Here is a 15,385-nt window from a genome sequence, read left to right as displayed (position 1 = left end):
GTCGTTTAGGTGTTAGGGACTGAGGAAACATGACATTACATATATGTGAACACACACACACACACACACACCACACTCACACACACAGCGTCAGCATCCACACTCTTATTTCCAGAGCTGAGAGAGTAGTTTGGGTGTTAGGGACTGAGTAAACATGACATTACATATATACCGTAACCTGCTGAGCACAAAAACCAATGTAACAAAGCTTAGTGGGGGGTTTTTATGGGGTTTTTTCCATGCTGTATGTTTAACCAACTTTTTTTGTCTATTTGTTTTTTTCCTACTGTTTGTTTGAAATAAAGCCTGAAATACATCTTGTCAAGAAATCACTGGGTTTTATTAGCATTAACCAAATTAGAATGTTTTCCATCAATTCTGCAAACAATACTGATAAAGACACATCAAGATGTTCAAAAAAAATTAAGCTTCATCAAAATCAGATTTTAGTTAGTCTTTCCTTTCCCCATTCACTCATTCCTCTGGAAGATGACATTAATGCTGGGTCATTCACCATGGTACCAACAGATACTGAAAGCATTATCTACAAAAATGTCCACATATTTATTTTATTTCGTCAGATTGTGTTTTTTCATCATTTAGTGTGCAAAACTAAAGCCTTTAAAAAAAAAATTTTTTTTTTTAGTTTTAAAGTATTCATTGGAGAAATAAAGTATACTTGTGTGTATGCATTCATGTGCATGGAAAACAAATACATGAAGTGAGTGAGATAAGGCACTGAGAGAGAGAGAGAGAGAGGCGGGAGGGAAGATGGACTGATGGATCTCGTGAAAGGTTGTCAGAAAATAAGTGTTTGAATGAAAGAGAAGACAACAAATATTCATCATAAAGCGAGAACAGTGAGTAAGAGAGACAGAGCGAGAGAGAGGAGAAAGTGTGTGTGTGTGTGTGTGGGGGGGGGGGGGGGAAGAGGGAGAGAGAGGGAGGGAGAGAGAGAGAGAGAAACAGAGAACGATAGAAAGATACGGAGAGGGGGAGAGGGAGAGAGAGAGAGAGAGAGAGAGAGAGAGACGTGTTTTAGGTTACAAGGCATTTTTTTCTTAAGAGACTGACATGAAACACACACACACACATTCACACAAACTTATAGACACAAACACATTCACACACACACAAGGACACAAAACACATTCACACATGTGTACACATACACACACATACTCATAGACACAAACATATACACATTCACACACACATACATTCATATACACACAGCCATTTACACACACGCACGCACACACACACAGCCTTCTATCAACACAACACAACATCCTACTCTGTGCATGGGTTCCTCAATCTCCTTGTCAATGAAGTCCTCCTCATCCAGGTTGCCAGAAATAGCGCGGCGGATCTCAGGGCCCAGGTCGTGCACCGCCCGCAGGCCTGCCTGTAACACCACACACCACACCTTTACACACCTGTCTCAGGCCTGTAACACCACACCTTTACACACCTGTCTCAGGCCTGTAACACCACACACCACACCTTGACACACATGTCTCAGGCCTGTAACACCACACGCCACACCTTTACACACCTGCCTCAGGCCTCAACACCACACACCACACCTTGACACACATGTCTCAGGCCTTAACACCACACGTCATACCTTTACACACCTGTCACAGGCCTTAACACCACACACCACACCTTTACACACCTGTCTAAGGCCTGTAACACCACACACCACACCTGTCTCAGGCCTTAACACCACACACCACACCTTTACACACCTGTCTAAGGCCTTAACACCACACCTGTCTCAGGCCTTAACACCACACATCATACCTTTACACACCTGTCACAGGCCTTAACACCACACACACCTTGACACACCTGTCTCAGGCCTTAACACCACACATACCTTGACACACCTGTCTCAGGCCTTAACACCACACACACCTTTACACACCTGTCACAGGCCTTAACACCACACACACCTTGACACACCTGTCTCAGGCCTTAACACCACACACACCTTGACACACCTGTCTCACGCCTGTAACACCACACACACCTCGACACACCTGTCTCAGGCCTTAACACCACACCTTGACACACCTGTCTCACGCCTGTAACACCACACACCATACCTCGACACCATACCTTGAAAGCACAGATTTGATAATTGTGAAAATCAGCAACTGGGACCACTTCCTTTACTGGACAAAGTTTTCAACACTTTTTTTTTTTTTGATATGATGCAACCCCCTTTCCACATGGTCCAGTTATCAAATCACTGAGTAGAAAAGGGTCTTCTACCTGATGTATGCTCATTTAAATAGTATTTTTATAATCCAGACACATCAAACTAACCGTTCAGAGTCTGTTTATGTGCACTAAACCAAACTCCAATGAAGGAAAAATCAGAATATATGCAGGACATCAGTAGATGTCTTACAGGCACAATGGCAACACTTTTTGCAGGACATCAGCTGACGTGTTAGAGGTACTACTGGTTAATTTTCATTTTTATTTTTTGATTTTCTGGTCTGCATCAGTGGTGTCTCAATCTACATTCTCACTGTCACAGCAAAAAACAACAACAAAAAAACAAAACAATCGCCTCAGAACCCAAGCAATATACCCTCTCTCTACAACTCCTTGACTGAAAACAGCCAACAGCATTTTGGCTGGGGAAATTTATAAGTGGTGAAGTACAGGATTGGCTTCAACCTTCACCTGCCGAGCCCTAGATACAGCGGGTATGAATTCACTGCCCAGCTGGCTGCAGGATCTTTAACCTGAACCTTCTGACTGAAACGGTCAATGGAACTGAGAATGATTACTTGCAGATGTTTTCCAAACAGCTGAGTAACATCTCTTGCTGCAACAAATACTCCCCATAACCCTGATGACATGCACTTTTCCAACCACCTCTCTCTAGCCAGGGGTTCAGCTCAGTTATAAATCTTGGGGGTCCCACAGTCTCAAACCACCTTTAGGCCACTCTAATGCTGCACATTCTCATCAGACCTGTGTTGCTGTAGACACACAGTGGCAGGCCTATCTTCAAGTCACAACTATCAAAGTTTCTGGGCCCCAAAGTGGTGAAGGGTAAGAACGATTTTTTTTGTAACAGATTACCCTAGCATAAGACAGGATTTTAACTCAATTCATTATGTGTTTGAATGAAAAATTGAAAATCTGTGGGACCTGATTCTTTCAATCTTCGAATCATCAGGGATGCATGTTTATGCGTTTTGAGAAGCCTGCAAACCTGTCTGTTGTCTGAAGGGTAAGAATTCTTTTTTTTTTTCCTAGCATAAGACAGGATTTTAACTCTATTCATTACGTGTTTGTTCATTTCAAAATCCCAGGGACCTGATCCTTTCAACTTTCGAAGTGTCAGGGATGCGTGTTTATGCGTTTAGAGAAGCCTGCCAACCTGTCTGCTGTCTCACCTGCAAGGCGTTGGTGTGTTCCTGTCCCTTCTGAATCTTCTGGATCTGCTCCTTGCGTTTCTTGAAGCGTCGGAAGTAGTCCTGGATCAGGAAGGTGGCATAGAACTTGCCCACTGTCACGTCATCATCTCCTGAAATCCCATCCCCCACCCCAACCCATACCATCATTAGACACTGCCAGAAAACACAGCACACCTCAGGTAACACACAGAGAGCAGGAAACTCAGCAAAGAAATGAGAGATGATAATCACACTAAGTGTGATAACCTGAAATATATAATTATCCTGTATCATAATCTGAAATACTCATCCTGAGTGATACAAAATGAAAGAGGAATCATCCAAAGTGCTTATGGAAGTAATCATCTCAAGTGCAATGGGATGAACAAGTATATATACCTAAATATATACTTACATAATTATATGGACTCTGCACAGCGATTATACATTTTCTCTTTACAATGAATGATTCAAAGAAACCTGACACAACCCACCTGAACAAATCACTGTATGATAAATGTCTAACAATAAATATCTAATTATATCACATGGATAAATAAAAATACAATAAAATAAAATAAAAGAGGAAAAAAAAGAGCACATAAACCATGACCACATCATGACAACAGGAATCACAAAGGATTAACTATCAATCTGGGAATCAGAAAGAATTCACTATCAGTTTGGAAGTCAAAAGGTATTAAGTATCAACCAGGAATCAAAATGGATTAACTATTAATCCGGGAATCAAACTGGATTAACTATCAATCCGGGAATCAACATGGATCAACTATCAATCCAGGAATCACAAAGGATCATATATCAATCTGGGAAATCACAAAGGATTAACTATCAGTTGGGGAGTCACAAGGTATTAAATATCAATCAGGAATCAAAATGGATTAACTATCAATCCAGGAATCACAAAGGACCAACTATCAATCCGGGAATCACAACAAAGCATCTATCAATCTGGAAATCAGAACGGATCGTCTATCAGTCCAGGAATCAAAGGATTAACTATCAATCTGATAATCAAAATCGATGAACTATCAATCCAGGAATCAAAAAAGGATCAACTATCAATGCGTGAATCAAAAACGATGAACTTTCAAGATCAAACAGATGCTGAAGAAGTCTCTATCACTGCAACAAAGGTCTGCTAATGACATCTACATATTGACAACAAATCAGAGTCTAACCCCACGCAGTATGACTGATACTGACATGACCATGCTTTGTCCTGTCATGAATCAAGTGCCACAGCTGGCGAAGGGAGGTACTGCAGAATAAAACAACTACCCCTTACAGACCTTACTGCTGATATTATGTGTAACCTTTAGCTAAGAGCAAGCCTGTGCCAACAGTGTACAACCAAAACAGCCGGTGCGATTCAAAATAAGTTTGCAGCTATTGCATAGTGATGATTATTCACAAATCCATGTAACCAGTGTTGGAAGCTATGGTGTTCATAAAAATTACAAAAAAGTGAAGACAAAAACTGGGTGAATACATTTTGAACAAATGTTTTTGGAGCAACTCACAACAACTACAACAAAAAAGACAATAAGATATAACACTTAAAAAAGCAACAGAGACAATCTTGACCACTCAATGACACTGTTCCCAACTGTTTTTATTTGCTAAGGAGTATGCTCAAATTTTTTTTTCCTGTTTGGTTGTGGTTTTTTTGGAAGAAAAAGTGCAGATGATCTCCAAGAGATACATTTACAGAACAAAAAGTGTTGGGATTACACAACCCACATTATTCTTCAGTATTTTATTTATCACACACGCACATGAGAAATCCCAATCATTTCACAAATATCTGAGCCACTGTGTGCATCAGAAACCCCACGTCAGTGTTTCAGCTTTAACATTTTTTCTCTCACTCTCTCCTACAGAACATTAATAGCTAAGAGTCTGGTTTCTTATCTTTATTTTTCTTTTTTTTTTTCTAAAGACTTCACTTTTTAGAATTTAAACAATACATTACTGACTGCATAAGAAAATAACTGACTCATCATCATTTCTACCTGAGAAATAATCAACAAGGAAAGGATTTTGAGCTGGCACAAGAGCACACTAATAATCTTTGACTGCACAGACATAACACTTAATGAGCGTGCATACCAATCTGGTTTGGTTCATCAGCTGAAGAATCCTAACAACCACTATTTGATATGCAGGACTGGGACATCTTTGCAGGTCCTTCTATCCACTGACATACAGCTAACAGTACTGTAACTCCAAGGGACAGTCTGTCAAATAATCAGAAGCAGCTCAGTATCATCTGTCAAATAATCAGAAGCAACTCGGTATCTGGAAAAAAAGATTAACACCATTCACAATCATACTGTTTCAGTGATAATTCTGAGATATATACCACCATTTACACCTTTACCACAACTTCCCATGTCATCCTATTCTGCTAAGAAGGGACAGAGAAAAGAGACAGACAGCAAGAGAGAGAGAAAAGAAGCCATCAACTACATCAAACAGTGCCCACGGTGACAAAAAGGACTCCCAACAGAAAACTGAGAAACCACAGGTGCAGTCAGTCAGTCAGTCAGTCAGCTACTGGCCTCCCAACAGCGGTGGTGTGTGGTGTGGTGCCGATGGTGACGTGCGCACACAAGGACAACGGTGGGGGTGGAGCAGCAACTCTGGACTCTACATCATCACGCCACTCACACAGTGGGTGGAGGCAGCAAGTGGCCTACGTGCTGGGGGGTCAACACAAGGGTGGCGTGGCGGTCCAGACGGAAGGAAGGAAGGAAGGACGGACGGACGGAAGGAAGGAAAGCAAACCATGCGGAGAGCACTACTTACTACCTGCAGGGGGGACCACTTGGTCAAGGAGTTTGGGACTGGTGCGCTTCCAGATCTTCTTGATGACGGCGCGAAGCTCCTCGTTGGCCTGGTCGATGTTGCCCTCCGTCTTGATCTTCAGGGAAGTTCGAACCAGGGCGAAGAGAGTGGCGTTGAACATCACAGTGCCGTCGCTGTTCAGCGGCATGTTCATGCTCACCAACCGCTGAACACGCACAACAGACAATACATCACTTTTCTCATCAAATGGTGAACACACACACACACAACACAGACAATACAGCACTTTTCTCACCAACCGCTGAACACACACACAACACAGACAATACATCACTTTTCTCATCAACTGCTGAACACGCACAACAAAAACAATACATCACTTTTCTCATCAACTGCTGAACACACACACAACAAAGACAATACATCACTTTTCTCATCAACTGCTGAACACACACACAACACAGACAATACATCACTTTTCTCATCAACTGCTGAACACACACACAACACAGACAATACATCACTTTTCTCATCAACTGCTGAACACACACACAACACAGACAATACATCACTTTTCTCATCAACTGCTGAACACACAGACAATACATCACTTTTCTCATCAACTGCTGAACACACACACAACACAGACGATACATCACTTTTCTCATCAACTGCTGAACACACACACAACACAGACAATACATCACTTTTCTCATCAACTGCTGAACACACACACAACACAAAACATACTACAGTGACTATGGAATTTCCTACTGCCAATGAGTCATACAGAGCAGACTGTGCAAGTCCAAGAAGACATTCTAGAAGACAGGGAGAAACAAAGTAGGTAATTCCCCTTTTAATATCAACTGTGAATTACTGACGAAAACTGGACATGAGAGAGATGTCCTGTTGGCGCACATGCAACAAAAGGGACGTAAGTCTCATGTCCCATGGCAGGCAACAGATTAAATGCAAACTATGAAATCCTCAATAACAAAAAAAATATTGCCATCAATTCTGTAAAACTCTCAAAAAGTTTGCCCATGTTTGTTTACTTGCTCGCAATTCAAATCACTTGTTTTCAATAACACCTCACAGCCTTCGGAGAAGTTAATTCAAAGGTAAAGATTCTCTTTTTTTCTTCTTTTTTTTCTGATTTGTCTTCTTATCATACATGTTCATTTGTTTTCACCGACAAAGCCTGCAGTTTAAAAAACAAAACAAAACAAATGTCATGGAGAAATAGAGCGAGTTCTGAAAAGAAAACACAAAGGACACATTCATGTTCCAGGACAGTAGATGTCACATACAAAAGTAATCTTTCTTCTTATTTTTCTGCTGGGTGGGACTGAAAAAAACAAAGAAACAACAAATTTCTGAACTCTCTTTTCCCTTCCATGTCGTTCACCCTGGCACTGTATTACACTCACCTTACAGGCCACTCTGTGAGGACACAGTTTACCAAAGCCCAGGGGTGGAGAGATCTTCCGCAGCAAAGTCACCACGTCCAGATGTTTGATCCGACCCCTGACACACACATCGGCCAATCATCAGGCGGCATGACATGACCCAAATACTTAAAACACAAACAAAATTTGTGCTCAAATACTGGTTAATACCAATCTTCTGATCTTCTATCAAGTACCAAAATGATTACTGGTATTAGTATTTCACCAGATAAATATCAGAGAATAAATAATATGTTTAAGACATGAAAATCGTGTTATACAAATTGAAAATGTGGACTTGTATGTAATGCAGTAGACCACACTGAAGAAATGTTACTTAACACTGTCATTTCTAATGGGTAATTGTTGATGATACCCTGTAATAAAACACTGTGGGATACAAGTAATTAGAACAAGAACAACATGAAGTTATCAAATACTCTAACAAAGTGTGCATATAATAACAACTAACAATAAAGAATTGCTTCAAAACAAACAGGAAAAATATGCATTAACTAAAAAAAAAAATTCTTTTTTAAATCCACAAGCATCCACCACTGAATGGAACGTCAGCAGCTTTGACTTTGACTCACATTGTGGTAACTGAGAAATACACCAATTCTAACTCAGTTTAAACGAAACTGAAAAAAAACAAAAAACCCCAACTTTTTCAAGCAAGCTTCTGTGTGAACACTTCTGAAGTTTTTTTCCCCTGTCCCTGCAAATGTGTTGCACACTTGTGGGTTCTGTGTGAGTGTGTAAAATAAGGTGTACGTGTAGTGTGTGAGCTGTGTTGTAATGAGTTTCTTTTGAAGAAACTGTACTTTACAAATTCCATGTAGTACCAGGATTATGATTATCGCTGATGATGACACTCACTTTGCCTCTGGGTCATACTCCGACCACAGCCGTACAAACTCGTCCAGATGGTGGGGACCCAGGATCGACCAATCACGTGTCAGGTAGTCAAAATTGTCCATGATAACCGCCACAAACAAGTTGATGATCTGGTAACAAAATTAACACAACTATGCGGAGAGAAGACCTAACAATTCCATAGGAGACATTTATCTCAACAATAAAGGACTCTTTTCTAGGTAAGTTAGTAAGACTAGGAGAAAACAACGTCACATTAAATTTCCCATAATAGAGTGAGTGAGTGAGTGAGAGACAGAGAGAGAGAGAGAGAGAGAGTGCATGCATTTGCGAGCAGGCCTGTGTATGGAAACACATCTGATGTTAATCAGAGAAAACTATAAACAGCACCACACTTTTTACTCTTTAAAAAAAAAAAAAAATTATAACAACAAATGACTGAATGAAAACTGTGTGTCTGTATGTTCAAGCGTGCACGTCCATGTATGTGCTCATGTATACATACATCTGTGCATGACAGAGAAGATAATATACAAATCAAAAGGAAACAGGATGAAGTTGAGATAACGAAAAAGTTGGGCAATGAAGACAAGCTGAGACAGAGAGACATTAGGACAGAACAGAAAGGGAACACCCTCCCCAAGACAAGCTGAGACAGAGAGACACCAGGACAGAACAGAAAGAGAACACCCTCCCCAAGACAAGCTAGACAGAGAGACATCAGGACAGAACAGAAAGGGAACACCCTCCCCAAGACAACCTGAGACAGAGAGACATCAGGACAGAACAGAAAGGGAACACCCTCCCCAAGACAAGCTAGACAGAGACATCAGGACAGAACAGAAAGGGAACACCCTCCCCAGGACAAGCTGAGACAGAGAGACACCAGGACAGAACAGAAAGAGAACACCCTCCCCAAGACAAGCTGAGACAGAGAGACACCAGGACAGAACAGAAAGAGAACACCCTCCCCAAGACAAGCTGAGACAGACAGACATCAGGACAGAACAGAAAGGGAACACCCTCCCCAAGACAAGCTGAGACAGACAGGCATCAGGACAGAACAGAAAGGGAACACCCTCCCCAAGACAAGCTGAGACAGACATCAGGACAGAACAGAAAGAGAACACCCTCCCCAAGACAAGCTGAGACAGAGAGGCATCAGGACAGAACAGAAAGGGAACACCCTCCCCAAGACAAGCTAGACAGAGAGACATCAGGACAGAACAGAAAGGGAACACCCTCCCCAAGAACGGACCAGGAAGGAGCAGAGGATGTAGAAGGAGATGAAGTAGACGACAGAGAACTGGGTTCCACAGCTGTTGCCATCAGGGTCTGTTGCATTGTAGCTGTCGGACCTCATGTCACACAGCACATCCGGGGAGTCACCACACGACAACATGATGTCCTGCCACGCTTCCCCTGTCGCAGACCTGCACTCACATACATCAATGACAACACGTGATTGATATAAGTCTGACACCATGCAAGCATGCGGACGTGCACACACACACACACACGTACGCATGCATAAACACACTTAATTTTTAGACAGATATGCTATGAATACTCTAATGGACTCTAACAGACTTTTTCTCATGATAATTTTATAAATACTCTATTGGACAATCAACAGATGATTTTAACAATTAAGAAGAAAAAGGGGGCAAACAAAACTACTTAAAAATAAAATAGACACACTGTTCATGAGACATCCATCACCAGATTACAGTGTTACAAAAAAAAGTTTGGTCTAAAAAATAAGGCGTTAATTCCATAACATTACTAAAACAGCAAATCAACCCACGACACCAAGGAATCAAACCAGAAACAGAACAGCTAATTCTGGGTTCATATCACCTTCTCTGTCAAATGGAAGTCATTTGTGAATCACTGTCAATGAGCTAAAAGAAACAATGTCAGGAACTGTTTTAGATGGGGGGATGTGTGGGGAAATCTGACAAAACCATGCAATAAAGTTTACAGGCATACATAATCTCAGGAGGAGGGTGGGGGAGATCGTCACAAACTAGATCCTCTAACAAAAACATGCAATTAAATTTCCAGGCACATTCTCTTGAGGCTGATGACAATTTGACTATTTGTATTCTGACATCTGCCCTATTTTCTGCATACAAAAGTAAGGTAACTGTTTTCATATTTTGGTGCCAGAGTACAATGAAATGTTGAATGAAAGGAATGTGATGGCATCACCATTTTAATGTCTCAAGGAACTGTCTGTCACTCCTTTTCCTTTATGCCTTTATGTCTGTCACAAGTAGATGGGCAGAATGAGACACATATTTCCACAGTAACCATTGTGCAGACAGAATTGCCTGAAATGTTTTGTATATTTAATACTCAACACCGTCTTCAGGGGTGTATGTCTATAAAAAAGACTCAACATCATCTCTGGTTTGTCACAGACATAAACACAAAACAAAATCCTGACAGAAGCCAACATTCTCACCTGAAGAGAACCAAGACAGCATGTGGGAAGGTCTGGAAGTTGTTGTTCCTGTGTATCTGTGTGGAGTCGTCCAGTCGGATCTTTCCAAACACCTGTACAGACAAACAGTCAGATCTGTCCAAACACCTGTACAGACAAACAGTCAGATCTGTCCAAATACCTGCACAGACAAACAGTCAGGTCTGTCCAAACACCTGTACAGACAAATAGTGAGATCTTCCAAATACCTGCACAGACAAACAGTGGGATCTGTCAAAACACCTGTAAAAACAGTGAGATCTTTCCAAACACCTGCACAGAGAAACAGTGGGATCTTTCCAAACACCTGTACAGACAGTCACATCTTAACACCTGTACAGTCAAATCTTTCCAAACACCTGTACAGACAAATAGTCACATCTTTCCAAACACCTGTGCAGACAGTCACATCTTTCCAAACACCTGTACAGTCAAATATCTCAAAACACGTACAGACAAACAGTCAGATCTTTCCAAACACCTGTACAGACAAACAGTCAGATCTTTCCAAACACCTGTACAGTCAGATCTTTCCAAACACCTGTACAAACAGTCAGATCTTTCCAAACACCTGCACTGAGAAACAGTGGGATCTTTCCAAACAGCTGCACAAACAGTCAGATCATTCTAAACACTTGTACAGACAAACAGTCAAATCTTTCCAAACACCTGTACAGTCAAACAGTCAAATCTTTCCAAACAACTGTACAATCAGACAGTCAAATCTTTCCAAACACCTGTACAGTCAAACAGTCAAATCTTTCCAAACACCTGTACAATCAGATCTTTCCAAACACCTGTACAGACAGATCTTTCCCAAACACCTGCACAGACACAGTCAGATATTTCCAAACACCTGTACAGGCAGTGAGATCTTTCCAAACACCTGTACAATCAGTGGGACCCACTATTAGAAACAAGACAGTATGGGAGGTGCAGCACATGACCAAAGAAGAAGCGAGAGTGTCGGTAGAATGTTCCTTTCCTATCATTCTTACCTGCATTCCAATGACAGCAAAGATGAAGAACAGCATCACGATCAGCAATGCTACGTAAGGGAGTGCCTGCAGACACACACACAGTTTTCTTCTTGAACTCACACTTCAAACTTCTCACGAAATGAACTAAAATATTGACAGTCAGTATTTTCCTCTCATAATGTGAGATCAAATTCTTCAAGAGCAAGTAAAATACATACTTAAACTTTAAAGAGACACAGCAAACACAAAAAGAATCTTTGAGACATAAGAGCTGATCATAAACACAACTGTGAAAAATCTTTATGATACTATTTGTTTTATTTCTTTGACTTCTGCTAACAATGTATTCTACAGCCTATAGATTACCTTTGTGGTTAGCTGAGAAGTGTGTAATAGGATTGATTCAAACACAAAGTCCAGAACTCAACACATGCATTGTTCTCTCCTTTTGGATTCTTAAAATAAAACATTTGCATGATTTCTTTTAATGTGTCATAATTACTGAATCACTAATTTTGATAGAAAATTTGTTAAGTTCTGAAGAACCCAGGCAAATGAAAGGAGAAAATTGTTAAGTTCTGAAGAACCCAGGCAAATGAAAGGAGAAAATTTGTGTAGTTCTGAAGAACCCAGGCAAATGAAAGGAAAAAAGACAAGAAAGTTGAAATACTGCTGACTGAAAACAAAAACAAAATTGGATGATATTCAGGATAAAGCTGGAATTCTCCACAAGAAAGAATGGTTTACAAACAAGGCCTCCTCATTTCATCCAATCAAATCAGGTGAAAAAAAACCTCGAAAACAACAAACCAGCTTATTATTTCCATCACTTTTGATGCTAAAACATCTAGCACAAGTCACTCAAGACCAGCTGACAGCAACAACACCATTCCTGGGTGGTGTTAAAAATAGATCACACTCACTTTAACAAGAACAGGAGGAGGAGGAAAGACAAAAGTGAGTGTGTGGGGGGGGGGGAAGTCATCAGTTCAGGTACAGACAGGCAACCATCCCCATGCAAACCACCATGACACAACAGCGTACACACCTGAAACGACTTGATGAAGGTCCACAGCAAGGTGCGAATGCCCTCCCCTCGATTCAGCAGCTTGATGAGTCGCATCACACGGAACAGGCGGAAGAAATTGATGCTGATGATAGATTTCCCCGGCTAGAAAACAACAGGCATGAGTATAACAACATCTGTCGCACACTTCTAGATTTGGCAGGTTTTACTGAACATGTGATACTGTCATGATCACTGCAATCATTCAATGGGACATCAAAGTTAGGAGAGGAAAGAGTGAGTCTACTGCTGGAGACTGCTGTGTTTTGTTCCTTACCTTTTTCACTCACTGACAAGTTACAGTCATTCCATTCATGGTAGACTGCAACACACCCTAGGTCTGGTCATTATTTCTGACTGATCCACACTATGTTCACCACTTTTGACTGGTGATAACTATGCCCACTCCTTTTGACTGGTGATAACTATGTTCACTCCTTTTGACTGATAACTATGTTCACTCATTCAGACTGGTGATAACTATGTTCACTCATTCAGACTGGTTTTTAACTATGTTAACTCCTTCTGACTGATAACTATGTTCATTCTTTCGACTGGTGATAACTATATTCATTTCTTTTGACTGATAACTATGTTCACTCATTCAGACTGGTGATAACAATGTTCACTCCTTTTGACTGATAATTATGTTCATTTCTTTTGACTGGGGATAACTATGTCCACTCCCTTTAACCAGTGATGACTATGTCCACTCCTTTTGACTGAAGATGGTGATTACTTTCACTTCTTTTGACTGGTGATAACAAGAGTCATGATTCAGTGAAAGACTCTGGATACCTATCACTGTGAAGCAATTCCCCTTTTCCTGCACACTGTATTTACACCTCTTCTTTCTGATCACTAACGTTTCCACGATGTAAAATGGTTTCATTTTGCTGTGTGTGTGTTGTTGGGTTCTTCCCAAGTTCACAGCAGTAGTTTTGTTTTCTTTTTCTAAATTTGTGTAATTTCACAACACTGCTTTTTCCTTCTACTTTGAAGAGAAATGGGAAAGAAAAAAAGAGATAATTTTTCAGGAGCAGGAGCAACAGTACTACGAGAAATGTTCAAATCATTCAGAAAGAGAGAAAATCAAAGCATCAAATTGCAACATACATGAAATGCAGATTCTATAATTTCAGTCTAAACATGACAACTGCAGTTAGGAATGGTTATATGTTAAAATTTGAACATTCAATTAACAACAGTTCTGATGTTAGTAATTATGTTACAGTTTTATCACCCAACACAATTTGACAGACTGCAAACCAAATGTACATTTCTTAAAGCAAGAGCAGTCAGAACGCACCAACATTATATTACACAACAAAGTGACACATGGCAACATTTTCACATATCTAACCATTGTTACCATGATAAATGCAACAGTCACAAGAGTAAACATAGACACAAATGCAGAAATTCTACAATCCTCTACACCCTCATTCAAGCAAGCTGACAACCCTGCCACAACATCATTTCAGTTTATCAACTTGTCCACATGCTGACCACCCTACAGCATGCTTTCACAACTGCTCCAGATCTTCAGCTACCAGGTCACACTCACATACCTTTGTTTCCCTTCATTTGTCCATACAATATACAGTTTCTTGCTTTTGTTTTTTCAATACAAAGAAACAGGAGTGAAAGCCTCTCAAACACTGCCGTTATCATATAAGAAATAATGTTCAACAGGACACAAACCATTATTTACAATCAACAATCTGCTTTATGGCATGTAAGCCTTATAAATTGCTTTTTTTTCTTACAAAATCAGCTGCTTTACTGCATATGAGTCTTGCAAGTTGCTTTCATTATATTTTTAATTTTACAAAATCCACATTCATGCTATATTCAGTGATAAGCTGCACAGAACTGTATACAGAACTGATCAGCAGAAAAAGAAATACAAATATGTTCTTTCATGCTAGTCGTAATCCTCCGTACATCTGACACTGTTGAAAATCAGAAAAACTATCCTTTTAAAGTTCGAAACAAACAGCAGTAACACTGCTCACAATACATGGCTAAAAGTGGCTGTATTGTGACGGAAGGATAGCTGGTCTCAGAATCACCTATCTTCTTTGCTGCAGCAGTTTTGTTCTTGTACTGCATCTTCAATAAATGAGGAACAGACCATATCAGCCGAATAATGTGTAAGTTGACCTCTTCTGGAATTTCTCACGGTTAAAGATTTCAAATTTTGGACATGTACAAGCAGCATTTTTGCCAGCCTTTACTGGGAACTGAGGTACTGCTTGTGGATC

At 40.5% G+C, this 15,385-nt stretch overlaps 1 protein-coding gene across 3 annotated transcripts in view; it reads right to left on the bottom strand.

The window, feature by feature from the left end:
• Positions 1-15,385, bottom strand: part of LOC143284841 (muscle calcium channel subunit alpha-1-like) — a 127,870-nt gene that overhangs the window by 29,200 nt on the left and 83,285 nt on the right. For 2 of the 3 annotated variants that reach the window (XM_076591910.1, XM_076591912.1), the window contains exons 30-38: positions 13,101-13,223; positions 12,071-12,136; positions 11,055-11,146; positions 9,843-10,017; positions 8,588-8,715; positions 7,691-7,787; positions 6,258-6,462; positions 3,426-3,556; positions 1,298-1,408 (exon numbers count right to left, since the gene is read on the bottom strand). In XM_076591910.1, coding sequence (XP_076448025.1) covers positions 1,298-1,408; positions 3,426-3,556; positions 6,258-6,462; positions 7,691-7,787; positions 8,588-8,715; positions 9,843-10,017; positions 11,055-11,146; positions 12,071-12,136; positions 13,101-13,223 — 1,128 coding nt within the window. The remainder of the gene's footprint in view (positions 1-1,297; positions 1,409-3,425; positions 3,557-6,257; positions 6,463-7,690; positions 7,788-8,587; positions 8,716-9,842; positions 10,018-11,054; positions 11,147-12,070; positions 12,137-13,100; positions 13,224-15,385) is intronic. The other variant, XM_076591911.1, reaches the window with a different exon arrangement.

Source organism: Babylonia areolata, chromosome 8 (assembly GCF_041734735.1).
Source record: "Babylonia areolata isolate BAREFJ2019XMU chromosome 8, ASM4173473v1, whole genome shotgun sequence".
NCBI lineage: Eukaryota > Metazoa > Mollusca > Gastropoda > Neogastropoda > Buccinidae > Babylonia > Babylonia areolata.
This window is presented reverse-complemented; position numbering and strand designations above follow the sequence as displayed.